This window comes from Sciurus vulgaris (assembly GCF_902686455.1).
Source record: "Sciurus vulgaris genome assembly, chromosome: 8".
Taxonomy (NCBI): Eukaryota; Metazoa; Chordata; class Mammalia; order Rodentia; family Sciuridae; genus Sciurus; species Sciurus vulgaris.
In genome coordinates, this window is record NC_136468.1 from 137,097,811 (window position 1) to 137,125,301 (window position 27,491).

The 27,491-nt window shown below is 41.2% G+C and overlaps 1 protein-coding gene across 1 annotated transcript; it reads left to right on the top strand.

Annotated features, from left to right (window-relative positions):
* The first annotated feature begins 384 nt into the window (after nt 1–384).
* On the top strand, nt 385–27,491 carry LOC306668195 (ankyrin repeat domain-containing protein 13A-like). Its single transcript, XM_079151392.1, is given in 13 exon segments — nt 385–771; nt 11,759–11,891; nt 12,624–12,748; nt 14,661–14,706; nt 17,560–17,703; nt 18,322–18,405; nt 18,408–18,510; nt 22,156–22,222; nt 23,597–23,678; nt 24,596–24,657; nt 25,355–25,485; nt 26,191–26,348; nt 26,988–27,491. Coding segments are annotated over 13 exon segments (1,362 nt in total). The 5' UTR covers nt 385–675; the 3' UTR covers nt 27,119–27,491.

The following is a 27,491-nucleotide window of genomic DNA, read 5'->3' on the forward strand; positions in this document are numbered from 1 at the left end:
AATGGCTTCTGACCAATCATAGAAGGATCTGCCCTGGTCCAAAAAGGCTGCAAGGGAGTCAGTAGCCACAATGGTTTGGTCCAGGCTCCTGTCGTCACCCCCTGACTGCAGAGCCAATGGAAGAGGCCTAGTTGTGGACTGAACCACCGCAGGTCGCCGGAGCAGGGGGAGAGAGGCTGCTGACGGAGAGATAGAGTTTCTCACGCTGAGATCTTGGGCCAAAGAAGAGAACCGCTGCAGCTCTACGCTGTGTGTGTCATTAGGTTTCGTGGTGTGAACTTGGAGGTGGGTGGTACTGGGCGGGCCTCGGACCCGTTGCCTGGCCTCGGCCCCTCCCGCCGCGGCGCGCGGTGGTACGGCCTTCGCACTTCCCTGTTTGGGGCAGTTCGGCCCGCAGAAGTCGGTTCGGGAGCTGTCAGCGCGGGCGCGAGCGCGGCGGGGCGCGGGGTGGGCGCGGCCGACCCGGTCCCCGACCCGGCCCGCGACCCCCAAACCTCACGCGCCCCACACCCGGCCCGCTAGGCCTCGCAGCCGCCCACCGCGCCCCTTGCCGGATCGCTCGCTCACTCCTCTCGTCCTCTCCGCTAGCCGGCCGCCGGGCGGGCGGCAGAGACCCCGCCGGGACCGAGGCTTCTGGCTGGCGGGCGGCCAGACCCCGGCCGCGGCCTCCTCGCCATGTCCTCGACCAGCGACGCCAGCAGTCACTTCCCCCTGCACCTCCTGGTCTGGAACAACGACTACCGGCAGCTGGAGAAGGAGCTGCGGGGCCAGGTGAGCTGTGGGGCGGAGGGATTTGGGGGGGTCGTTTGGTCTTCCAGAACCCATTTCCAGCCCGCTGCCTCCAGGACCTCCCAGACCCCTTCAGCTCTGCAGTCCTGGGACAGTAATAATAACAGTGATAAGTGTCCAGTGCTTTCTGTAACGCCAGGCCAGGCCCTGGGATTTTTGGGTGTCATCCCTTTTAACCTTCCCCAAAACGCTAGGAGGTAGGCACTTTTATTATTTCATTCGATAGAGAAGGAAACTGAGGCTCTCAGAGGTTGCTTGCTTTGCGTGAGGTTACCCCCAACCCCGCTCCAATTAATATCCATGTCGGGATTTTAACTCAGGTGGCCAGCTCCAGAATGCATCGCCTTTACCGTTGCTAAACTCTGTTGCCTCAAAGACAGAAGAACAACACACACACCCTTACCCCCACCCACCCTTGTGAAGAAGGGCTTGGTTGGTTTTAGAGTCCAGGCTGTAACTTGCCCTGTGACCTTGGGCAAGGCATTTTCGTTCTGAGGCCCACAGTCATTTATCCATAGAATGAGGATGTTGGTAGTGATGTAGGCAAACCCAGTACTTGACAGTATTGATAGTTCTTGGGAGGGGTCTGGGAATCAGCATTTAACAAGCTCCCCAGAAAGGCTGATACATTTTAAACTTTGAGAATCCCTGGTGTTCCGGCTCCTTAAAATCCCTTCTTGTTCTAAAGTGCTTTCATTCTTTTTTATTTATTGCCATCTATTTACGATTGAGGTTCTCAATTGGAGGTGATTTTGCCCTGGGGGGACATTTGGGAATGTAAAGAGGCATTTTTGCTTGTAGGTGAGGAGTGGGTGCTACTGGCATCTAGTGGGCAGAGGCTGCCCTACATCCTACAATGCACAAGGCAGCCACCCACAAGAGAACTATCTGGCTCCAAATGTCAATTGTGTCTTAGTTGAGAAATCTTGCTTTAAAGGATCCCAACAATCCTAGGAAGTTCTGGTATCTTCAAGTTACAAACCAGCAAATTTAGTAAATAGAAAAAGGATTTGTAATTACTCTTGCAATCTGGTGTTCTTCTTGGTTTCATTCATTTTATTCAGCAAATTTAAAGACCTAATTTTTGGATGCCTCAAAATTGACCCTAGAATTGTCGAGAAATTTTAGAAGAAAAGGAGCATTGGTTCTCTTTTGGATGGCAGGAATTGAGGAGGATCAACCTTACCATGTTTGAACAGTTACCATTAAGTGTGTACTTGCAATCTTCTATATTTAAGTTGATTGAGCATCTACTGGAATTCAAAAGTTGCTCTTTTTTCATTAAAAAAAAACTCCATCTGGGCGCAGCGGCACATGCCTATAATCTCACCTACTGGGAAGCCTGAAGCAGAAAGATTACAAGTTTGAGGCCATTCTGGATATTTTAGAGAGACTTTGCCTCAAAATAAGAAACAAAAAGGTCTAGGATATAACTCAGTGGTAGCATCTCTGGCTCATTCCCCAGTACCAAAAAGTAAAAAATAAAAATAAAAGATAAAGAACTCCAGACAGAACAAAGTTTTGTAACAGTCATTATTCTTAATTAAATGATACAGTAGCTATTTAAGAGTTAAGGAGATATGACACATGTTCCCAGACAAAGTGATTCACCATTAGGTATCCCAGTATACCTGATGACTTAATACCCTATTACTAGCTGTGGCTCAAAGGTAGTCTGTACCATTTTACTTTTAGCTCTAAGTCTCGCGAGGATCATTTTAAAAATGACCAGTTCTGATTTTTAAGGGTCTGCTTTTTGCATCTGCACTTTTCAGTATTGTGACTGCCCAACTTATGTAATGCTGAGAGAAAGTACAAAGAAAATCACAGAATTAAAATCCTATCACAAATAAAAATTCTGTTTCATAAAAAGAGTCATCATTATTAACCACACACTTTCAATTCCAGTTTCCGAAAACAGCAGGCTCTCTACTCTTTGGAGGTGAAGTGAAGTTTAAATTTTTTAAGACTAACAAGTCTTGGTTTATAATCTTTTTTTTTTTTTTTTTAAGTGGTACTGGGGATTGAACCCGGTGGGACTCTACCAATGAACTACACCTCCAACCCTCTTTATTATTATTTTATTGAGGTGGGCTTGCCAAGTTGCCAAGGCTGGCCTCGAATCTGTGATTCTCTTGCTCCAGCCTCCTGAGTAGCTTGGATTCCAGGCATGCGCCATGCACCTAACTCTGGTTTATTATTTAAAGTGTATCATAGTTATCTCTTTCCCCTGCAAACTATGATAAAAGTGTCCATTGAAAGTTCTCTGCCTTTTACCTTGAAAAATAATCGGACATTCATGATTAAAACTTGGGTATTAAAATCTTGCAGCAGACTTTCCCCAAGTAAACTTTGGGTCCTCAATGCCCTTGACTGTTAAGGAGGTCAGGAAGAATATTCATACTTGCTAATTCTTTGGTCTTGACTCTGTTCTCAGTAATCACTGTGCACTGTTTCATAGTAGCCCAGCTTCTTTTGGGAGTAGACAGTTGACATGTATTCATAAAGCGGTCTTGACTGGGAGAGTTGACTGTCAGTATAATCCAACTTCAGTCTTGAAACTTGGCCATTGAAAGGACAGTCACACAGCTCCTCTCCATGCTTGGTTCAATGCTCTGCTGTCACCATCTTGAAATCCTTAACTATTTTGAATAAGGGATGCCTTGCATTTTTGTTTTTACTGGGCCCTGCAAATTATATAACTGGCTTAGGGTCAAGAAGTTGAATATCAATATCATTAAACTACATTAAAATATATGACAGCAAATATTTTGTTGCCCTCCTTTTTGTCTAAAGTCTATTGATTATGAAACCACCTGCCTCTGTGACCTGGAGGCAATGGGGTTTAATGGCCAGTATGAATGCTGATTAAGTCGTGAGCTGGGCGTGTTACCTTTACTGACTCATTTCATCACCTGTGCAGATGGGGACCTTGAATGCCTACTGTTTCCCAAGTGTTGTGTTGAGGTGTTTTATGTGTAATCTTCTATTAATTCTCACACCAGCTTTCTGGATGGGTGCTACTATGATTCCCACGTTACAGACGAGGCAAACCGATGAAGAGAACTTAGTCACTGCTTAACTGGTATCTGAATTAGGGTTTGAAATCCAGAAAGGCAGACTGTCCAAATCCTGGAAATTTTTTGGTGGGGGAGGGATACTGGAGATTGAACTCAGGGGCACTTGACCACTGAGCCAATCCCCAGCCTTGTTTTGTATTTTATTTAGAGACAGGGTCTCACTGAGTTTGCTTAGTGCCTCACTTTTGCTGAGGCTGACTTTGAACTCGAGAACCTCCTGCCTCAGCCTCTTGAGCCACAGGGATTACAGGCGTGCGCCACTGTGCTGGGCCAAAATCCTGTATTCTTCACCCCTCAGCTCTTTCAGTAAATCTGGAGAATAAGGAAGATAACGGATTTGAAAGTGCAGGCACATAGTGAATGGGAACAGTACCATTTGGAGTAGCTACCACTGTTTTTATTATAATCGTCATTTATAAACCTAGGAATTTAGCTTCTTTTATGTGTGTTCTAATTTTTTTTCTGCAAGGAATATGTATTGGTCGCATAATTAATCACCTCAGCAATAAAACCTGCTGTTTTTCTTAATGTTTTGTTTGCCAGCAACTTTCTGCCATCTACTTCATTCCCACCGTCACACTAGGGAGATGTGAAGCAGGCACACTGGTAACTGGAAGGGTTTTATTTTGTTTCAGGAACTTCTGCAGCACAGAAAGCGTCAGTTTATCCAGATGAAGAGGATGAGCACGTTTCAGCCACAACGGCACAGCGTTGCTAGTAGCTGGGTGGATGTCACTTTGCCACTATGCAATTGTTTCAGGCCTCCAGTGCTTGCCCAGCAGAGGCACTTAGCAAAGTGCCTCTTAACCCATCAGCTCTTTAATGTTCAGTGGGGCCTCGGAATTGGTTGCTGAGGTTGAAATTGTTTTGTGTTCTGGTTATGTCTTTTAGCTAGAGCATTCTGTTAAACTCCTGTGGCCTTCTTCCCCATGCTGGGGGAATGCGGGAACATTTATGGGGACAAACGCAGAGGTGAGTTCATGCATCAGACAGTGTAGGGAAACTCTGGAACCACATAGGGTGAGGTTGGCAGAGGAGGCCTGACTTTAGACTCCACATACCCTCCTTGGACACCAGCAGGCAAAAATATAACATCCAGGCAGGAGGAAGAGAATGTTCCAGGCAGCAGCAATACCTGAACCCAACAGGGAACCACCTTGAGGCTCTCACTGCAGCCTGTGGCAGGTCAGATGAGGCCACTGGGCACGTATTCAAGTCAGTGCCAGTGGTGAACCACCCCCGATGAAGTGCCTAGAGGCATACTCCGCAGAAACTGGCCTGTGGATCCCTTTCCCGCTGACCTGAGGCGGGAGGTGGGGCTGGGACTATCTGAGTTAAAGAGGAGTGAGGGAGGTGACCCTGTTGAGGGAAAGGAAGGCTCCTGAGCTTCTGGCCAGAAGTCCCCAGAGGTGAGAGTTCATGAGGAGCCTCGAGATGGCTAGGTAGGATATGGCGGGGCTGGTACTCGCCTGAAGCTGGTGGGGAAGCTGGAAGTGAGGCCGTATCTGGCTTTGAAGCCTATTCTCAAAACTTTGTCATTTACGGCCAGTGGAGGACAGTGGTGTGGGAAAGAAGGCTTTTGAGCAAGAAAAGTAGATGGGTATCAGTTAGCAAGCAGGAAGGAGATGTGTAGACATCTCACTCCTTGACTTAAACTTTTCAGATGCTCGTAGTTAAAAGGGGGTCGGCCGAAGGTACAAAATGAACGACCTAAGCATTCAGCTTTGAAAGTGAAATTCCACTTCAATTCTGAAAGCCTGTGGCTCTCTGAACTAAGATCATTAGTTGATGATACTAAGCCCCACTACTGTGATGAAATTTGAAACAAATCTCTCTTAATAAGAGAGTGACAGTTAATATGAAACTCCATAGTGTGGGCGTATGCTAATAAGAGCTAACTCTGCCTAGTGTGCACTGTAGCATCAAGCAGGTGCCAGGTCAAGGCCTTTCCATTTCATAAGCTAGCAGACTGAAGCGCAAGAGAAATTAAGCAATTAGGCAAGCAGCAAAACAGTATCTAGATACTAGGTAATTTTATGTATTACCTATAAATACACTTTTCTTCTAGCATCTTTGTTGAGATACTATTCACTTATCATTAACAAGCTACCCTTTTGAAGTGTTCTATTTAGTGATTTTAGTATGTTCACTGAGTTATGCAATCATAACCACTGTTAATTCTGGAACATTTCCTTCACCTCAAAAGAAGTCTCATTGCCCATTTCTTGCCAGCCTTTTAGCCCCAGGTAACTGCTAATCTTTCTGTCTTTGTAGAGTTGCCCATTTTAGACATATTGTATAAATAAAATCAGGTTATATAAGGCCTTTTGTGTCTGGTTTCTTTCCCTTAGCTGATGTGTTTTGGAGGTTTTTCCATGTTATGGCCTGTATCAATTCTTCATTCCTTTTTATGACTGAATAATAATCCATTGTATGGATTTTTTTTGTTACTTGGCCGTTTGATTGTGTCCACTTTTAGTTATTATGAATAATTCTGTTGTGCACGTTTCTTTTATAAGTTTTTCTATGGTATATGTTTTCATTTCTCTTGTGTATATATGTTGGAAAGGAATTCCTGGATCATATGGTCACTAAGTAGCTGCACTATTTTACATTCCCATCAGCAGGGTTCAAGGGTTCCATTTTCTCTACATCCTTGTCAACACTTATTATTGTCTGTCTTTTAGGTTTTAACCATCCTAGTGGGTGTGAAATTGTATCTCATTGTGGTTTTTATTTGTATTTCCCTAATGATTTGTGATGTTGAGGATCTTTTCATGTTCTTATTGTCTACTTGTATGTTATTTTCAGAGAAGTTCTATTCAAATTCATTGCCCATTTTTAATTGAGTTATTTGACTTTTTATTGTTGAATTGTAAGAGCTCTTCATATATTCTGAATGGTAGACTCTGATCAATATAGTATGTGCAAATATTTCTCCCATTCTGTGGGTTACCTTTTTGCTTTCTTTGTGTTATCATTTGAAGGATAAAAGTTTTTAATTTGGTGAAGTCCAGTTTATCTACATTTCCTTTTGGTACTGATCTGTGCTTTGGTGTCACAGCTAGAGACTTTGCCTAGCCTGTGGTCATGAAGGTGTACTGTGTTTTCTTCTGAAAGATTTAAAAAAAAATCATTTTAGCTTTCACATTTGGATTTTAAGTTCCATTTTTGAGGCCAATTTTCATGTATAAAATAAGAAACATCATTCTTTTGCATGTAAATATCCAGTTTGTTAAAGCACCATTTGTTGAAAGGACTGCTTTTTTCCCCAGTGAATTATTTTGGCACCCTTGTTGAAAATTGATTGACCATAAATATGTGGGTTTATTTTAGAACTCTAAATTGTACTCCATTGAGAAAATGTCTATCCTTATGCTAGTACCACACTGTCTTTATTGCTGTAACTTTGCATAATAACTTTTGAATTTGGGAAATATAAATCCTTGAAATTTGCTTTTCTTTTATGATGAATATTCTAGGTTCCTTGTGTTTCCATATAAATTTCAGGATCAACTTGTTGATTTCAGTAAAAAGCCAACTGGGATTTTGATAGGAATTGCATTGAACTATGCCTAGTTTGGAGAGTATTGCATCTTAATGATAAAGATTTCTGAACCATGAACATAGGGTGCTTTTACATTTGTCTCAGTTCTTCTCAGCAATGCTTTATGATATTCAGCTTCATTTTTTCTTTATTTCTAAGTGTTTTTCTTTTGATGATATCATAAAGTTATCATAATTATTTGTCTTAATTTCGTTCTTGAGTTCATTACTAGTATAGAAATACAATTGATTTTTGTATGTTGATCTATATTCTGCAATCTTGCTTAATTCATTTTTTTATTGGATTCCTTTGGATTTTCTGTGTATAAAATTTTGTAATCTATGAATAGAAATATTTCTTTTAAATCTAGATGCTTTTTATTTCTTTTCTTACCTAATTGCCCCTGATTAGGACCCTCTAATACAATATTAAATAGAAGTGGTGAATGAGGATATCCTTGTCTTGTTCCTTATTTTAGAGGGAAGCATCCAGTCTTTTATTCCTTCAAGCATGATGTTTTCTGTGGGTTTTTATAGGTGCTCTTTGAGGAATCTGCCTTGAGTTGTGCTTTTTTTTTTTTTTTTTTTAAATAGGGCTATTGAACTTTGTCAATACTTTTCTGTTTGTATCTGTTGACAATCATGTGGTTTTCGTTTTATTTTATTGACAGACAGGAATATGGTAATAATTATCAGATGTTAAACCAATCTTGCATTTATAAGATAAATGTCCCTTGGTTATAGTGGTATGATGTTAACCTTTTTATATGCTTCCTGGAATGTTATTGAAAAATTTTGCATCTGTGTTCATGAGAGATTGATAAATTTGTCATCAGGATAATACTGGGCTCATATAATAAAGTTGGAAAGTTTCCCTGCCTCTTCTGTATCTTCAAAGAGTTTGTGAATAATTGGTATTAATTTTAAAATGTTTGATATAATTCAACAGTGAAGTCATGTAGGACTATTTGTGGGGGGTGTTGTTGTTTTAATCTCATTATAAATATATTTGAATTTCTATTTCTTCTTGAGTCAGTTTGCTAATTTGTGTCTATATAGAATTTTGTCTTTTTTATCTAAGTTATCAACTTGTTGGCATACAGTTGTTCATAGTATTCCTCTGTAATCTTTTTTATTTATGTAGAGTTGATAATAATATTCCTTCTTTCATTCCTATGTTTAGTAAAGTGAATGTTCTTTTTTTTTGGTCAATCTAACTCAATATTTGTCAATTTTGTTGATATTTTCAAGAACAAACTTTGTTGTTTTTTTCTATTGTTTTTCTGCCTATTTCTCTAATCTTTATTAACCTGTTGTTTTAATTTAAAAAAAATTTTTTTAACAATAATGAAGAAGTGAACTCAGGCTAGTGCTGTACCAGGGAGCTACATTCTCAGCATCTTCTCTGCCTCCCACCCGTTTTGTTGTTGTTGTTGTTGTTGTTGTTGTTGTTGTGTGTTGTTTCACCAGGGATTGAACCCAGGGGCACTTAACCACTTAGCCACATTCCTAGCACTTTTTCATTTTTTATTTTGAGGCAGAATCTCACTAAGTTGCTTAGGGCCACACTAAGTTGCTGAGGCTGGCCTTGAACTTGTTATCTTCCTGCCTCAGCCTTGTGATTGCTGGGATTATAGGCCTGCATCATTGTGCCCAGCTTTTTTTTTTTTTTTTTTTTTTTTCTTAAATTCGAGACAGGGGAGACCAGCCTGAAACTTGCAATCTTCCTCTCTTAGCCTCCCAAATATCTGGGTGTTACAGGTGCAGATCATGCTCAGCTTCATACAGTTTTTAAATCACATTGTCACCATAATATATTATGAAATTTCTTCCCTGCCCTTCTCATTTCGAATGAGACAGGCACAGGAGGCTCTGAAGAATTATAATCAGCCATACAAAGCTCTTTGGCATATACATTTTCTCCCTGTTGACCAAAGTAGAACAAAGTTAACAATTTAATTTGGGATTTATTTGTATATCATATCTTAGAGTTATCCAGGAGTTTGAGTGTTAATTCTTAGTCTGAGCCTTACTTTCCTTCTGGAATGTGAATTGCAGTAAGTACAATTTCTTCTTTCATGTGATAAATATTGTTAAGTCGCTCCTATGTGGCAGGCAGTGTGCCAAACCTAGCACCTTTCATTTGGATTGAATTTGAATTCTGGTTTATGTAATAGACGTGTAGGAAGGTAATGACTTTGCTGATTATTTCTTTCTTGCTAAACTTCAACTGTGTTCATAGTTCATAAGTTCATAGTCTTGTTACTTTTAAGAAAACAATTATTTAATGCAACTTAGAGTGTAGAGTGGCAGAAGCTAAGAAATATAATGCTTGGACTCTCCCTTTAAAATTCCTCAATCTCTTTGGTGTGATAGACAAGCCATCCTTTAGGAAAAGTTAAGAGAATGATGAGACAGTGGTATGGAACATTCTCCAGAAGGCATGATGGAACAGTTATATCCTCTTTTTCCAGGGTTCACTTTCCACTTACCCCATGGTCTACCACACTCTGAAACTATTTAATGGAAAATTCCAGAAATAAACTATTCATATGTTTTATTTTTATTTTTTCATGTTTTAAATTGCATGCCATTCTGAGTAGCAGAATGAACCTTACACCATTCCACTCTGTGATGGTGATGTGAATCATTGTGTTGTTCAGTGTATCCACAATGTATATGCTACCTGCCCGTTAGTCATTTAAATAACCACTTTGTTACCAGGTCCACTATTGGAGAGGGGTTTATAGTACTTGTGTTCAAGTAACCCTTGCTTTACTTAATAATGCCCCATAGCACAATGAGAGTATTAATGTTGGCAACTCAGATATACCAAAGAAAAGCTCTAAAGTGCTTCTTGTAAGTCTAGAGGTAAATTATTTTTTAAAAAATTTGATTTAAATTATTATTTTTTGTGGTGCTGGGGATTGAACCCAGGGCCTTGTGCATGTGAGGCAAGCACTCCACCAACTGAGCTATATCCCCAGCCCTTATTTTTAAAATTTGTTCTAATTGGTTATACATGGAAAATTCTTTGTTGTTTGTTTTGTGCAAGGATGAAAATTCTTTATTTTATTATATATATATGTATGTATGTAGGAAAAAAACATGAGCTGAGTATTGTCCTCGGTTTTCGAGTCCACTGGGGTCTTAGAAATGTCCCCCATCTGCAAGGGGGGCTGTTGTATTTCAGCACCTGGGAGGACACTGAAGTCTGGGATTTGTCTAGCAGGTCCCGTGTTCAGCTCGCAGAATGTTTTCAGCTGCTTCTGTTATTCCTCAACAATAGTTCTTCACTGCACAATAGCCATGATAAATTTTAGCAAAATTGGGAGGTTCAAGAGTTGTTGGTTGTGGTTATTTACCCATAGTTCCATTTCACCTCCCTTCCGAAGTGGCACGTGGTATATACATCTTTGGAGACTGCAGTTAGTGCCTGTACAACAACTAGCATCTCAAATCAAGATAAAGCACATTTCCTAAGAAGTGTTATGGTGTTTCAAAAGGTTTTACATTCCGAAAGTCCCACGGCAGTTCATTGTGTCCTTGGAAGAACTTTTGGAGCCCTGTTTTGCAGGCGGTGCTCAGTCACTGAGACTCACACCAGAGAAGCTGCTGCTTGGCTCTGGAGAGCGGATGTGTTTCTGAAAGGAGGGCCAGTAGCTGAGCAGGAATGGAGATGAGGCCACTCGTGTGTGTCTGTCACAGGGAAGAAACCCGCCAGTTGATGGAGCACACACGTGTGTGTCCACACACCTCCCTGGTGGGTCACCCTCCTTGTCAGGTGCTGCTGGTGTGGTGTGCTACTTCAGGGCACTTAGAACTCAGTATACAGTCATGAGAGAGGTGTTTTGGTGCAAATCCAGCAACACAATGTAATTTTATTCTGACCGGAATTATCTTCTGTACTTTCAGTTTTGATTAAAGTCCTGCACTTCCTGTTCTAGACCTGAATGCTGATGTGCTTCAGAAATCCCCCACGTTCCATGTCACAGGTTGCTTGCATTTCATGAAAGTCCCTAACCTTTTTTTAGGCTTAATCGGAGTTCTGTTAAGAGCTTAGGGTTGGGTTTGATGATCTGAGGCCTATAGTCATTCTTATTTTTTAAGCACTAAACTTTATAGAGAATGAAACTCATTGCTTAAAATTTTTTTTAATTAAAAAGGGAACTAGAACTTTTATCTTTATTTATAGTCCTCAAATTCACATTTCAACTGTGCTCACATGCAAACAAACCTTTTTACATATTTCCATCATTATGTATAAATACTATTTTCTGCTTTTTATACTTAATATAGCTCTCATTTTCATATTCTTATATATCCAATTGTGTACTTCACAGAATGTGGAGGCTGTGGATCCCCGAGGCCGAACATTATTACACCTTGCGGTTTCTTTGGGCCATTTGGAATCTGCTCGAGTCTTGCTCCGGCATAAAGCAGATGTGACCAAAGAAAATGGCCAGGGATGGACAGGCAAGTATACTTGTAAAATAATTTAAAGTCACTTATTTCAGTTTCTCTTTCTGAAAAAAACTAGTCTCAATCATGATTTTCCTTTGAGTCAGCTGTATCTCTCTTGGGAGAGATGGGGGATGGGAGCAGATGGGAGTCAGAGGATGCTGGTTGGCTGGTCTGTAGCACAGAGTCACTCAGGATAGAGGGCGACTCCTCTTCCAGTGACAACCCTCATGCAAATCTTTCCCACTGTACATGAGTGTAGAGGTCAGTTTTACTCTTGCAGTATGGTGGGAAAAAGCAAAAAGAAATTGCTAGAAATAGGCATTTTGGTAAAAATCCTGTCATTTCAGTGTGTGCAAGCTCTCTTACTATTAGTCAGAGTAGTTTTCTGTTAACTGAGCAAAAGTACTTGTAAGTGCAAGTCCTCTTGCCAGCTTTACACGTAACCACAGTTAAAGCTAGCTTTCGGGAAACAGTCAGGACTTCAGAACCAATGTCAAGAACTTGGGAAGCGAAAAGTAGGAGAGGTTTGACCAGCAGGCTAAGGGTGCTCTGCCTGCTTCTCTTTTCTTTAGTGATGAGCTAGCCATCAGAAGTCATGGTCATCTCTCTGTTGGACTGCAGCCTCACTCCCTCTTTGAAGCAAATATTGGTCGTTGAGTCATATTGATACTCCGTTGGTGGGCTTTGGGATTTGTCAGAAAGTATGAGGATACTCAGTGATTAAATTTCACTCTCGTTTCCCAGTTTTACATGAGGCTGTGAGCACTGGTGACCCTGAGATGGTGTATACAGTTCTTCAACATCGAGACTACCACAACACGTCCATGGCCCTTGAGGGAGTTCCTGAGCTGCTACATAAAATTCTTGAGGTATCCATAAAACCAGCCATGCCAAACATGGTGCTACATGCTGGTGCAATCGTGGGACACAGTTTGACATTCTTACGTGCCTTCCTGAAGAGTTTCATGAATAGTGAATATGATATTTTGACTGCCTGTCCACCTTGTTGAAGTGTGGGAGCTTCTAGGTCATGGGGGTCACCTTTTTTAAGTGCTATTTTCAAATTATAGCCTAAAGAAAATGGACGTCAGACACAATTTGTTTAGGTGCCTGTTTTCTTAAAAGCAGCAGCACCCTGTGCAGAGGTGAGCATCAGTTACCACGCAAGCGTTTTCAGGCTTGCTAAGGCCTGGAGGTCTGTGTGCCACTTCTCTTTGCCACCCTGGTCACTTCTAGACATTAGTATTTTGCAGCCTCTAATCTATTGCCTCAATTGATTTACAGTTAGTGGCTTTTGGGCAGTTTATCTGTCTTATGAATCAAAGTGTAAAAGCTCTCTGACTCTCAGGTCTATCTTAAAAAATGTTCCTTCTAGGCTCCTGGGTTGTTTTGGATGATGGTTGCCATTCTTCAGATAATATTTGTTATTTGAAAGAACCATCTTATCAGTCAACCATGTGCTGTATTCCCAGGGCAGTAGGAGGCAAGAAAGGAGCAGTGGGTTCAGTTGTCAACATTGTTTATTTTCAACTTAAGCACAGAGTCGAGTTCTCTCAAACATCTCCTAAGATGTCTGCTAGTCAAATCAGCACATTTCTTGAGAAAATTAATAGCTCCATTGAAAAAAGGAAAAACTTCGTTATAAGTCAGTCATCGTTCACTATTTAAGCTCTCTCTAAACATTTTTTTCATTGATGTGTAAGCCAAGTCATGACCAAGATATTCATTTTCCATGTACTACAAAGAAACTTCCCGTAAAGTACGTAATAGTTGTATGCATTGTTTTAAAAACAGATGGTTCTTTAGGAGTGTGCAGGGGTCACGAGGATTTGTTTTTATCTAATGTACTGCAGGAGGAACTAAAAGCATCATTTGCTCATTTGACAAAGACAGAAAGTGACTTATTTAACATGGGATCTTCCTTCATTTAAGAAATTCACTGTAAAGGATTTCTTTTTTCACCTGTGTTGACTCGTGGCAGGGGACTGCACGTAGTTACAGTGTCTGCTTAAGGTTACAGAGCCCACAAATGCCTCGTGTGCTTAGCGGCATCAGAGGCTGCAGTTGATCCGTCCTTTAACAGTGTCTCCTTAGTAACGCGTCATCCTTGCTTATCCGCTCTTGGAGGTCGTCTTTGCCCAACATTGGAGTCCTGGCTGGTTTTACCATTCCAGGGTAGATTTCTAGCCTTCCTGCCCTGTGTGTCTGTAAAAACTACAGCAAAACCTGGACTTGTAAGGCACAAATAAACAAAATACCTGGAATCCCTCGTATTTTTCTTCTTGAATGATAACTGTTGGATTTCCTAAGTAGCTCTTTAAGAACCTTCTGCAAAAATTGGTGGTAGATAAGAAAAGACCCCTAAACAAGACTGCTCTGATGGTGTGAAACTTCAAAAAGCCTAATTCTAAAAGTTTAGGAGAAAATTGGGGCAAAGTCTTCTGTTACCTGGAGGGAACATCTACTTCCCATGGAAGTGATGTCTAGCAGTTCTTAAGCCCATCTTTCTATAATTCTTGGGAACCTGACTGAACCCCCCAAATCAGATTTGACTTTTATTCTCTTCCAACCCCATTGCTGTTAACATTCTTAACTGTATAGATATATTTTATATCAAGGTAAAATATAATGGCTTGAATGTAAAATTTCAGTGGGTTTGTACTTCGTTTCTTAGTTTCTCCATTCCCTCTGAATTTTTCAAAAGCCATATTAACCTTGCAGTGTTTGTGTTTAGTGAATAGTGCCAAATGTCATCTATTTGAACCTTTGTCTGTCCTTCAGGCTCCAGATTTCTATGTGCAGATGAAATGGGAATTCACCAGCTGGGGTGAGTGGCTGTGGGCTTATAATTTATTTCCATTTCCAAATTTACAGTGCCTGTATATAGGTTCATTTTTCCTTTGTAACAATTACGTACATTTTTTAAAAAAAATCAGATCTAGGAAATGCATACAGAGAAATAAGGAACAGCAGTCACCTTTAGCCCCATTTTGTTCCTTCCAGTCTTTATCCCCAAGCATTGGACTTTTGTCCCCAAACATGTACACAGATGGTATATGGACATTTGCTTCTCCTTTCATTTATCTATCTTGTTAGTTATTTTTCTTTTATTTTCTTTCTTTTTGTTTAGTGAAGGTAGAGCCTCACTATCCTGCCTAGGCTGGCCTTGAACTCCTGGGCTCAAGCAATCCTCCTACCTCACCCTCCCTGGTAGTTGGATGACAGGCATGTGCTACTAAGCCAAGTTATTAATTTTTTTTTGGTACTGGGAATTGAACTCAGGGGCACTCCCAGCCCTGTTTTGTATTTTATTTAGAGACAGGGTCTCACTGAGTTGCTTAGTGTCTCCGCCATTGCTGAAGCTGGCTTTGAACTCACAATCCTCCTGCCTCAACCTCCCAAGCAACTGGGATTATAGGTGTGCCACTGCGCCTGGCTCTTACAAGTTTTTATTTAAGTTTTTAACATTTATTTATTTTATTTATTTATTTTGTGGCATGTAGCACTTTGTTAGTGAGGGTAATCACCTTAGTCTAGGCAGAGAGAAGGCAGGGATGGACAGGACTAGCATCCATGTAAGGGGATTTTCCCGAAAATTGGTGGTTCAACATGCAGGTTTAGAGGAGGCATGGTTGTGGATGAGCACCCCACAGAAAGCAGCAGGCCTCTGCCAAGTCAATAGGAGACACCCTAGGCCTGGCAGGGTCCCTGAGACAGCACAGCTTCAATGTCAGACTGGATGTTGATGGTCCAAATTCTGCAGCTGTATCTGCACACTGGCGCAATGGCAGGAGCCCTCCGAACTACTCAAAGTTCCAGGCATTGTCATTGTGGTACACCAGAGACCAGATGACGAACCGGGGTCGGTCCTGAGTGCAGAGGAGTCATTGCTTGGCACCTGTAGGGCCTTCCGCAGGAGTGTGGAGGTTGGATGCACCTGGTGCCATTGGCCTCGCATTTCTCCAAGAGGGTGGTTGAGCCAGAACCCATCACTGGGTTGGATATACTTGAGGGAATTCAGAATCTTTTTGCATTTGGTTCTCGTGGTGCCCAAACTGGTTGCATGCATAGGAAGCCAAGCAAGACTGTCCCCAGGGTCCAGTTACCCCTGCAGCTCACTCATCTCAGTGTGGCCCAGACCCAGTGTCTCAGAGGTGCCCTGGAAGCATGGGCAGCAAGAGGACTGAGAGAGTGTCTGTGGGAACTAGGCTGCTGCTGCCCCGAGCTGAGCAGCGCACATGGCACGGGCGTCAGGAATTGAGGGGAGAAGGTGATCAGAGCAGCCATCTTATTCGTTTTTAACATGTCACTGTGAAATGCTAAGATTCTAGTAAGTAGACTTACCATGATTTACTCATTTCCATATGTGGTTCGGCTTGATTCTTTCAAACTTATTCTAGGAAAGACGATGAGGAAAATATCGGAATAGTGTGTGTTTTACCAAATGGATATATTTCTCTGAGGTATTAGATAAGGCAATTGACTGTATGTTTTCATTGATGTTCTATTTTTTTCTTCTTGTCTGTCCATTAACAATATGGACAGGGTTTCATCTATTTTTGTTTCCAGATTTATTTTTCAGGCAAGAAATTCTTTTCTAATGAAACATATAAGTGAAGTAAAAAGTATAGAAGAGGATGGGATCGTTCTGAGAAATTAGGGGTTCTTTTCTCATTCACTCTGATTAAAGGTTTTGTTGAAGAGTGATACACTTTAGATATTTGATATTTTGAATGGTGGATATGTCATCATGGAAGGCCGCAGCCTTGTGGCAAGAGTAGCTCATGTGTGAGAGAGACCAGATGGACATACTTGAAAGCCCTGGTGAGGGGTCCTTAAGTGGGGTTCACTTTAGAATTGAGAATACTCTTGGGAAATTTGTTTAGAGTTTTCTCAGCAATGGAACAGAAGGTCCATTTTTATTTAGTTTTAATTTAATTTTTTTTTTCTGTTTTGGGTATTGGGATTGAACTCAGGGCCTTGTGCTTGCTAACCACATGCTCTTCTATTGAGCTGCACCCCCACACCTCCATATTTATTTACTTATTTATATGGCACTGGAGATTTAACCTAGAGGCACTTTACCATGGAGCTGCATCTCCAGCCCCAACACCCCCCTCCTTTTTTTTTTAAATTTTGAGACAGGGTCTCACTAAGTTTCTGAGGGCCTTAATAAATTGCCATAACTGACCTTGAACTTGCAATCCTCTTGTCTACCATAATGTCCCAAGTCACCGGGATTATAGATGTGCATTACTGTGCCTGGCCCATTTTAATTTATTTTTAAATTTTAATTTTTAATTTTTTTGGATTAAACCCAGAAGAACTTAACCACTGCGTCATATCCCCAGCCTTTTTATTTTTTGTTTTGAAACAGGGTCTTGCCAAATTGCTTAGGGCCTCACCAAGTTGCTGAGGCTGGCTTTGAACTTGTGATCCTCTTGCCTCAGCCTTCTGAGTTGCTGGGATTACAGGCATGTGCCATCATGTCCAGCCTCTTTTATTTTTAAAGGTGGCTTCCTATATGATAAGTGGGGTGCGGGGGCAAGAAATCTAGTTCTATTTAGCGATCACAATCTTGCCACTCCTCTCCTTTTATTAAAGTTATAATCCTGAATTCTTGGCCTGGGTGTTCTGCTTGGCCCTTAGTTTTTCTCAGTAGTATGCTTCTCTCCTCCAGTGCCTTTGGTTTCCAGAATATGCCCGAATGATGTCTGTCGAATTTGGAAAAGTGGTGCCAAACTGCGTGTTGATATCACATTGCTGGGATTTGAAAACATGAGCTGGATAAGAGGGAGGCGTAGTTTTATATTTAAGGGAGAAGGTGAGTGATTCCATTGTAATCATCACTGCGCAAACTGAATCGCAGTGATTTCTCACCATCAAAATGTGTTCATGTCCTGTTCCTTATCCGTCTGATCCTACCTGGGACATGTGTTATTCTTATTAAGTATTCAACTCTCCATCCCTCTTAGTTCTTGTCTGGCTAGTTCTCTTGCACGTGTGATTTGCCATGTACCAGTTAACTCTTGTGACCTGTGGGACAGCTCAAGGCTTTGACTGCAAGCCTTCTGTCTTGAGTCTCTTTATATTCCCTCCATAATGAGGCCTGATCCTTCTAATAGAGGGTCACCCAATATGATACAAAAATAGTTTGTGTTAATTCTGTAATCATGTATTTTTGTAAAGGTCACAGACAAAATGTGTTCCTAATAAAAAATGCAAAGTATTTAAAAATTTATGTCTTTGGGGAAGATGACCTGGAGACCCCTATGAGTTGTGGAAAGCAGGCCAGATAATCCCTGTGTCAGTAGGTGATTTAGGTTTTATCAGGTAACATCTGGGAGGAAAAAGTGAACAATGATACCTTGTACCTACAAGAGGCCCTTGTTTGTGCCTCTTCATTGCCTTCTCTTACTCACGTCCTTGTTTCTGTTAACAGACAATTGGGCAGAGTTGATGGAAGTCAACCACGATGACAAAGTGGTCACCTCTGAACATTTTGATCTTTCCCAAGAAATGGAGCGCTCACTCTGGACTTGATGAAGCCAAAAAGCAGGGAAGTTGAGAGGCGGCTCACAAGCCCAGTCATTAACACCAGCCTCGATACTAAAAACATTGCTTTTGAAAGGTATGAATTTAGACTCCAGATTTTAATGTCTAATCGCTGTGCTGCCATCTTTAGTGACATGTATGTGTTAATTGGAAATTATGGACAGATTGGGATTGTTTTTCTAATATGACATAATAATACTAGTGGGTTTTAGGATCAATTGCTAACCAAATAGAAACAGTAGCTGATGTCCTACATTGCCTATCATTTTTATAGTTTAACATTGGTGAAGTCTTGGGAAAATGTCTTCCTGTTCTATTATGGGCCCTATCTAGTGGATGTCAGTTGGATCTTATTTTTTATTTTTTTTTGTGATTTTTAGATCCACAACACTCCTTAAAGTGTGGAACTCTGGGTTTTGGGAAGCTAGAATTGATCCAGTATTGAATTTTGTCGTACTGATTTTAGCCAGTCAGATTTACACACACCATATAGTTAAGTATAGTTCTTTTTCCTATGTGTGAGGCCTAATAGTTTAGAGCAAGAGTCTGGGAGCGATTCAGTTCTGTTCCAGATTCTGTGGAAAAAAATTCTCCAGATAGGCCTGTGTCTTGATTAATCCAGATGAGAACACCTTTCCTGTCATCCACATCTGGGTCACACAGAGGGCACGGACGGCCTTTAAATGTAGAGGAGGTAGAAGCTGTCAGTGTCTTTACCATGAAACACACAGAACCGAGGGAGCCCACAAGAGCCCTTAGCGTTTGCCTAGGATGTCACATCCAGCTCTCTGCAAACCAAAGTAGCATAACCTGAGCTTAAATGGACACTATTATCCTGGATTTAGGTGTTATTTCTCTTCATGAATATGTTTACTGTCCTCTTTTAAATTTTTTCTTTTCTTCATTTCCAAAAAAAAAAAAAAATGGGTAATAAAACCAAGAGATTTCTATTTAGTCAAATAATTTCTAATTTAGATTGGGCTGTGGAATTAGGGTATCAATAGCAGAAAGAAAAACCAGAATGTGCAACCTGTGTGGTGTCGAGCAACTCTTCTGCTTTAAATCCTCTCACCAGCCTCCTGGTACCAGCCTCACCAGTTGATAGCTGTTGTCCTCCTGGGACAGTAGGGTTTAGGGACTGGTGTGCCCGCGTGTGGCTCTGCAGATATGAAGAGCACCTTCAGTTTAAGGTTGTTTGTGACCTCAGATTATAGAAGAGACTGTCCTCACCACCATAGCCCCTGAGAAGAGATAAGAGTGGGAAAGATTGAGTGCCTCCAGCAGAGTTACTAAATAACCTGTGACTTTGGGCACGTAGCCTGATCTTTCTGCTTTTCTATTTCCTTAGCTGAAAGAAGAAAATGAATGAGTCTCGAGATGAAGTCTGTAAAGTCTGTGACTAAGAGACATTTCTTCTAATGTAGTTTATCCGTGGAGTTGCTAGAGTCAACAAGAAGTGTAATTTATGAAGGGAGTGTGGCAATTACTGGCTTTACCCCCGCTGAGTGCAGATGAGAAATAGTGCATTCCATTTGTACTGAGGAGGAAGGCACATTATGTGTTAGCATGGTCAGAGGGTTGTCAAACCTTTCAAACTAATTCTCCCTTCACAACTGGCAGTGGGCTGCTGAGTGAGAATTTCCGGAAGATAACTGCTTTTTTATGGTGATCAGTGAACTTACTGTGCATCAAGCAAGGATTTGAGCCACTCTTGAGTGTGACGTTTGCTGATACAAAAGTCTACTTCTAACTCGAGTTGCGAGTGTTCGTTGATTGAATGTGGAAGGCTTGGCTCTCTCCCATTTTGTGATAGTCACTTTCCTCCATTTCTTTCTTCTAGTCAGTTACTCAAAGCTTGATGCTTGAAGAATTTTTGGTCTGCAGTGGTACTCTGGTTGTCCTTCAGATTTTCTCTTCTCTGAAAGATTATGCTCTTCCCACCTCAAATAAACCATTCCCTGCACCTTCAGAACTTTCCTCCAGATTGTGTAGTGATCACCATATACAGTGCCTGCCAAGTGGCCTTTGGTGTGGTGTTCTCAGGGGAGACACAAGAGGTGGAAAGGGCACAAGGGGGAGGCAGGGTTCTGTCCTCTTCAGATGCCTGAGCATGCAGTCAGCCAAGGGCCAAGGAGGTATTAGAATCTTGGTTTTTAAGTCAGGGCACAGCCACGGAGTTTGCTGACTAAACTGCTGTCGGAGTGGGGAAGCAGAGGGAGTAGAAGCCAGGATGGCCCAGAGGAGATGTGGATGCCTGAGCTTGTGGGTCCTCCAGGGCACAGCAGGGCTCCATCTTCTCAGCCTACGTGAAGGATGAGGTGGAGCAGAGGGTGTCACCCTCTGTCCCTCTGATGACTTGTGCCAGGAAACAGTGATTTCCCTCCTCAGGCATCAAGTGACAATGAAAAGATGACAAACCGAGGGTTGGATTAGTTAACTGATTTTTAATTATTGATGGCTAGACAGTGACTGTGGTTTATTAGTCAGGTATGGCCACTGTCCCTTGCCCCTGTGACAGGTCCTTTGTTTCTGAAGTGTAAGTCAGAGATAGCTAGCACTTGGGATAATCCCGTAGGATTCCTGTCCATCCCTGCATGGGTCATTTTGCACTAATTGTAGACAGCAGGGGATATTAAAGCCCAGGCCCCTCTTCTATGATGGGCTAAAATACACATTTACATCTCATTACGTTCCATCCAGGCAAATTTCATTTACCAAATCTCATTAGAAGGAAAGCAAACTGAAAACACAAAATGTAAATACCTGCATATGTTCTTTGTGACTGTTCCCTGAGCTTCCTGCATGATGTCCCGCTTCACTCAGGGGTCAGAGAAGGCAAGCTTTTTCCCTGCACAGGGCCAAGTAGAGCTAGGATGTGATGTCCTAGACAAACGGCAGGGCTGTTCAGGGATTCCCTCTGAATGGTAGCATTTCCCAGGCAAAGCTGCTTTGAAGAAGAATTAGAACCCCTTTGCTGTTCCTGGTTCCTAAACACCCTTTTTCCAGGAGTACAGAATTGAATAACTGGATTTCTGGGCGTATAACCAATGCAGCTGCCACTGGAATGCTGGGCTACTTTAAAAGAAATTCCATAGACTGGAACCAACAGCTGGGCTGCAAAACCATTTTTAACATCCTTTCCCCCTGTTGTATGAGGCCCGAGAAAATGTGTGATACACAAGCCAGTTTACAGGCTTTAATGGCTTCTCCAGGCAGCTCGCCACAGTGATGAGCTCCTGCCCATCATGTTCTTCCTAAGAGCAGCATGCTCCGCGTTTCCCCATGTTAAGAATTCCTTGATGGAGCCGTGGCTGCTTATGGACACAGGACCTCTGATGTTCATGCTCATGGTTAAGATGACCCAGATAAACACTCTGACCTAGATATCTCCTTGTGGCCAGCCCTTGGATGCTGGTCATCTCCACTCACTTCTTTAGGACAGCTGTCCGATAAATGTCACCACCTTTGTCTTCTATGCTGGCAGTTTTTGTAAAGAAGCCAAGAACGGAGTCTGTCTACGCCTGGAGTGAGGCAAATTGATTAATAACTGTGGGAGGGGGATGGGGTGTTTAAGCCATCTGTCATCCTTTTGTGGACAATAGGACCATGATTTCCAAGTGTCCTTCACTAACTTAAGCTGGGGGAAAAACTAAAGGCTGCAGGGATAAATCTGAATGGCATATTGTACATGTAGAAATTTGTGGTGTTCACTTTTTATCAGAACTAAATCCGGATTCTGGGGCTGGAGGACAGATAAAGCAGAAGTTGTTAATGGTTACGAAGCAAAGGTAAAAGGAAACTCTTAAAATAAGATTTAATATAGCTATTTAGCTTCTATGCAAATGAGGAGTCTGTTCAGATTTTTTTCATGCATCTGGGCCATGAAGGTCCTCTGGGGAATACGTACTGTTTAATGTGTCTTTCACTTGGATGTTTGTTTTATTGACTTTCAGAAAAAGGGATAGCATGTTCTGAGGAGGTCTGTAGCTATGCCAAAGAGAAATAATGTTGTAGAAAAATGAGTATAGGTACCAGTTGTCCCAGTGGGAAGGACAAGCTTAAAATAAAAAAAAGAAAAAGGATTAGATTTCACATGCTTTTTCATTTTTTTAAATAAGCTGAGTGTTTTTTTTTAAAGTCTTATGATAGCTTTTGTGAATCTGTATTACTTGCTTTTTTTTTTTTTAACTTATTTCTTTAGCTGATTCTAAGCCTCTCTTTTTTAAAATATCAGCCTAATTGTAACAAAAGGCTCACAGCCCATTTGCATGACATCAGTGAATTTAAAACTTGGTAATGGCGGAGACGTTTGTCTGTTGAGTCATCTGGCGTTTCGTCAGTTGGAAGGCTGTTTGCTGGCCTTCCCTTAGTTTTGCAGTATAGAGGGACTGGTGGCTTGTGGGGTGGTGCCAGGTGCTGCAGGGTCCTCTGCTGGCCTCTGAGTGAGCAAAGAAAGCTTATGTCATGCTCAGCAAGCTGCACTTAGAAATAGTCGTTCTCGTGCTGAGTGTATTTTCTGTAGCTTTCAGTGTTGGGAATCCACACATGGCATCTACAGTTAATTGGCTGTTAACTGTTATATTTGATTTTCCAGACCACCATATTCCTAGTCACCGCTGGTCACAGCATTTCCCCTGGCAGTTATAAAAGAGATACGTGTATATATTTTGGTCAGTAGACAGAATGCCTTTTCAGGAGTGACTTGCTGGTTTTCCCTGACTCTCACAGGTCTAGAGAACCTGTGTTCTTTCCTTTTCCTTCTGCCCACCAGATGGCTAAGTCAGTACTGTCAGATCACCATGGATCAGTGGGAGTTCAGGAGTCAGGTTTGGGGCCTTAGTACAGTAGGATCCCAGCTGGGAATCCTAGTTGCAGGACATTTGAGACTGTTGAGCAACAAAAAGGGCAGGTAGGAAGATGCAGCCTGTCACCATTAACTCCTCGGTGTTAAACTGTCAAATATGGGAAAGTATCTGCTGATGCATTTATAAGTTGATAGTTAGGTATTTTCTCTGAAGGTTCCTAATGATTGTTAACCATTTATCATTTTTATTTTGCTAGATTTTTTTTTTTTTTTGCTTCAGCATTCTTGCTCTTGCTGTGCTTATTTTTTGAGATTTGATTCCCTGTGTCACTATTTTCTTTTGTACACATCTCTCAAGGTCTACACAGTAAACAATGTGAATGTGATAACCAAAATACGCACAGAACATCTGACTGAGGAGGAAAAGAAGAGGTACAAAGGTAATCGCCGCTACCTCCCTCCCACCTCTTTTGATTTCTGCTGCTTCTTTTTTCCCTGTATTTTTCAATCTAGAGAGAGCCTTTGTTTGTTCTGTTAAGTTTGCAGTAATGTGATCTGGACGTGCTAATCCTAAGCCTAACTTCTTTTTTATGAAAATTTCCTGAGACTGACTCATTCTTGGAGTGTTTCCCCATAGTTGGCTCAGCTGTAATTAAAGCCATTCATGAGGGTTTGTTTATGTGTTATGATGAACAATTGTGATATTCAGCCAAGAAAAGTAGATAAGGATGTTGGAGGATAGTATCATGGGAATAAGTAATTTAGCCTGAACTATTGCGATGAAAGATTTGAGTGGAACTTGGGCTCTGAGCCACATAGTTGCCAATATGTTGTTGCCACATCCTGACTCTGTCAGCTCTGTGGCTTTGTGAAGTCACACATCCTCCATGCCTCAGTTTCCTTGGTCGTGAAATGGAGGTGATTTCATTCACTCATCCTTTTTCAGTTATTGAGACGATTAGATATGCAAACCTGTAGCGCTTGCAGCATGTGCTAAGTATGTGGTCACTGTTAACCACCAGCACCATCATGACTGTGCTCATTGCTCCGGTTTGACAGGAATCTGAGGCCCAGACCACATGGAAGTGAGTGGCCAAGGTGGGATTAGAATCCAAATCTGGCTCACTCTTAAATCAAGACTCTTGCCACTATTCTGCTGAATTCTTATGGATGTTCCTCTAGTTTAGCGATCCTAATAAAAAATGTACTGTAAAGGGTATGGATGATTTGATCAGCCTATCAATGGATTTCCTAATGTAGGTAGCTTGAATCTAAAACTTGAAAATATTATGAGGAACTTTTTCTATAGTCACAGTCAGATGTAATAATAGACATTAAACATTCCCTCCCTCTACAGCGGACAGGAACCCACTGGAATCTCTGCTGGGAACTGTGGAACACCAGTTTGGTGCTCAAGGGGTAAGTTGAAGCCACATGCTTTCAGCTCAGTTGACTGAAAAGAATCAATTTATGTATGCTTACGATGGCATTTACTGCATCCCGATTAGGCCTCTCTATTTAGAAACATTAGAGAACTCCCAAGTTGGAATTTGAAATCTTTTGGATGAGAATTAGATGAGCAATCTTTGAAAATAAAGATTTTGGAGGAGGGGTAAGAGGTAGAAATCAGGTGTGTTTCTCTCTCTCTCTCTCTCTCTCTCTCGTCCATTATAAACTAGGGTCTTTTCTATAAACACACTTAAAAAGGATTTGGGACTATATTGTAACAGAGCACCTTAACAAATATTTTCTGATTTTATCCTATAGTTGGTACAATTTTTTTTTTCTTTCCAGTTTTAAAGCTTGAGAATGATAGAACTAGCACTTAAATTCCAAGTGTTTCATGTCTCACACACTTTCAGATATTTCTGTCTCCTCTATTTTCTTTCTACAACCAGGAGGTAAAAATGCAAAGGAGAGTAGAAAACATTTTAGACTTGCCATGATAAGACCTTTGTCGACTTTCTTGTTCCATGCAGTAACTTAATTTCAAAAAGTTAATGACTGGAACCTCCTGATCTATAGTTGGTTAACGTGTCCACCTCGTTACCCAGTACACTAGGCTTCCACCTGTATCATTTGGCACTTCTGACTCTCCTGAGTTCTGACCCAGCAGGACCTTACCACAGAGTGTGCCACTGCAAACAACCCCACAGCCATCACGCCTGAAGAGTACTTCAGTGAAGACTTTGATCTGAAAGACAGGGACATCGGGAGGCCAAAGGAGCTGACGATTAGAACACAAAAGTAAGAGTGATTTGGTTGCTACTTTTAACTTACGGATTGTCTCAGAGATGCTGTTTATGGCGTTAGGTCTCATTCCTGTGCTCCTCTTCTTTCAAGAGAATTTTTAAATTACTTTGTCTGATGAAAACTAGTACTAGATTGTCCCTTTTCCAAATGAGTATAGAGAGATGTAAGAATTTTTCTGCTGGGTGCAGTGGTGCACACTGTAAGCCTAGCTACTTGGAAGGCTAAGGCAGAAGGATCGTAAGTTTGAGGTCAACCTAGGAAATGTAGAGATTCTTGCCAAAGTAAAAAAAAAGGGCTGAAGATGTAGCTCAGTGGTAAAGTGCTTCTGGGTTCCATCCCCAGTACAAAAAAGAACAAGAGAAAAGAGAAAAAGAATTCTTTTTTCTTATTTCTTACTCTGAACAAATCTTGGTCAACCAAGTGAAATGATTTCCAGCAGCTATCAAATTCTTCATGCTTGCTCTCAGTTACAACTGCTCCATGGGTAGGTTGTAATGTAGGCTGTTTTCCCCATTGCCAGATTCCAGGGTGATCTGAATCCCCCCATGGGTCCAGTCCCTCAGTAGTGCTGAATGAGGAGGTAGGGGGAGGAACGTGGAGCAGGAGGCTGGTATTGTCTGGCCTACTGCATGGCAGTAACGTACTCTCCCCTGTGGTGGAGACGGGCGGCCTCAGTATGTCTTTGGTGGAATCCTGCAGGTTTAAAGCGACGCTGTGGATGTGCGAAGAGTTTCCCCTCTCCCTGGTGGAGCAGGTCATTCCCATCATTGACCTGATGGCTCGAACTAGTGCTCATTTTGCAAGACTGAGAGATTTCATCAAGCTGGAATTCCCACCTGGATTTCCTGTCAAAATAGGTATCAGTAAATAAGACTCAGGAACGCGTGTAGGTTCTCCCCATTTTTGTGGGTGACAGAATGTGCTTCACAGAATCAGAGCACATTTGGTACGGGGTAGTCCACAATAAATAACGCAGGGGTCCAGATTATTGTCTGGTTTGATTTGATTGAAAGAAGTGTCTTGATTCTGAGTTCATTTTACATATCAAAATTAGGAGCTCTCCAGTCATCAGTTCAATTTATAGATGGTGCTGACAGATTAAAATGGCATGAAAAATGGATATATTCATTGTTTTAATGTCAAAAATAAGTGAAACTTCAAATTAGATAATTACTTAAGACAATTGACACCAAGATCAATATAATTTAGGGCCTGAACTAGTAGTGCATAATGTTTTATATAATCCCTATTATTTGTGAGGAATTTTAATATTCCTGACACCTGAATTCTGGTCAGTCACTTAATCACTACTGTCTTTGAGGAGAAAATACTTACCTCTCTGAATCAGAATCTGTTTTCCCTGTATGTTGTTAGGAAGATTCAGTGAAATCATAATGTTAAGAAGTGTTTGATATAGTACCAGTTAGTAAGCACACAGTAAAGGATTACTTTTAGTATTTTCAATACGTTATTTACAAAAATTTTTATTTTATTAGAAATTCCCTTGTTTCACGTCTTAAATGCACGGATTACTTTTGGAAATGTTAATGGCTGTAGCACTGCTGAAGAAACTCAAAATGAAGGGACGCAGGCTGATTCAGGTAAGAAAACAAAGTTGAGTTTCTGATTAGAAGTAGTTTATATATTTAGTCATTGAACTATTCAGTTTGAAATGGGGGTATCTTATGAAGTAGATCTCTGTGGGATAAGAGAGAATTTTAGATTTAGTTTAGATTAAATAAAAAAACAACTTGTAGAATATATATGATCCCACTTCTATTAAAAAGACAGTATGTTCTTAAAAATTAGCTTTATTCAGAGTAATGTCCATACAGTCAAATACTCCATTTAAAGCGTGACGGCTCAGTGGATTTGGATGAATGTGCATCTGGGCACCATTACAGTCAACACAGAGAGCATTCTAGATTTATTTCCTCATGTTTCTGTGCCGTCAATCCAATTCATATTTGGGATGCTATTGTAAATGGATCTGTTTTCTT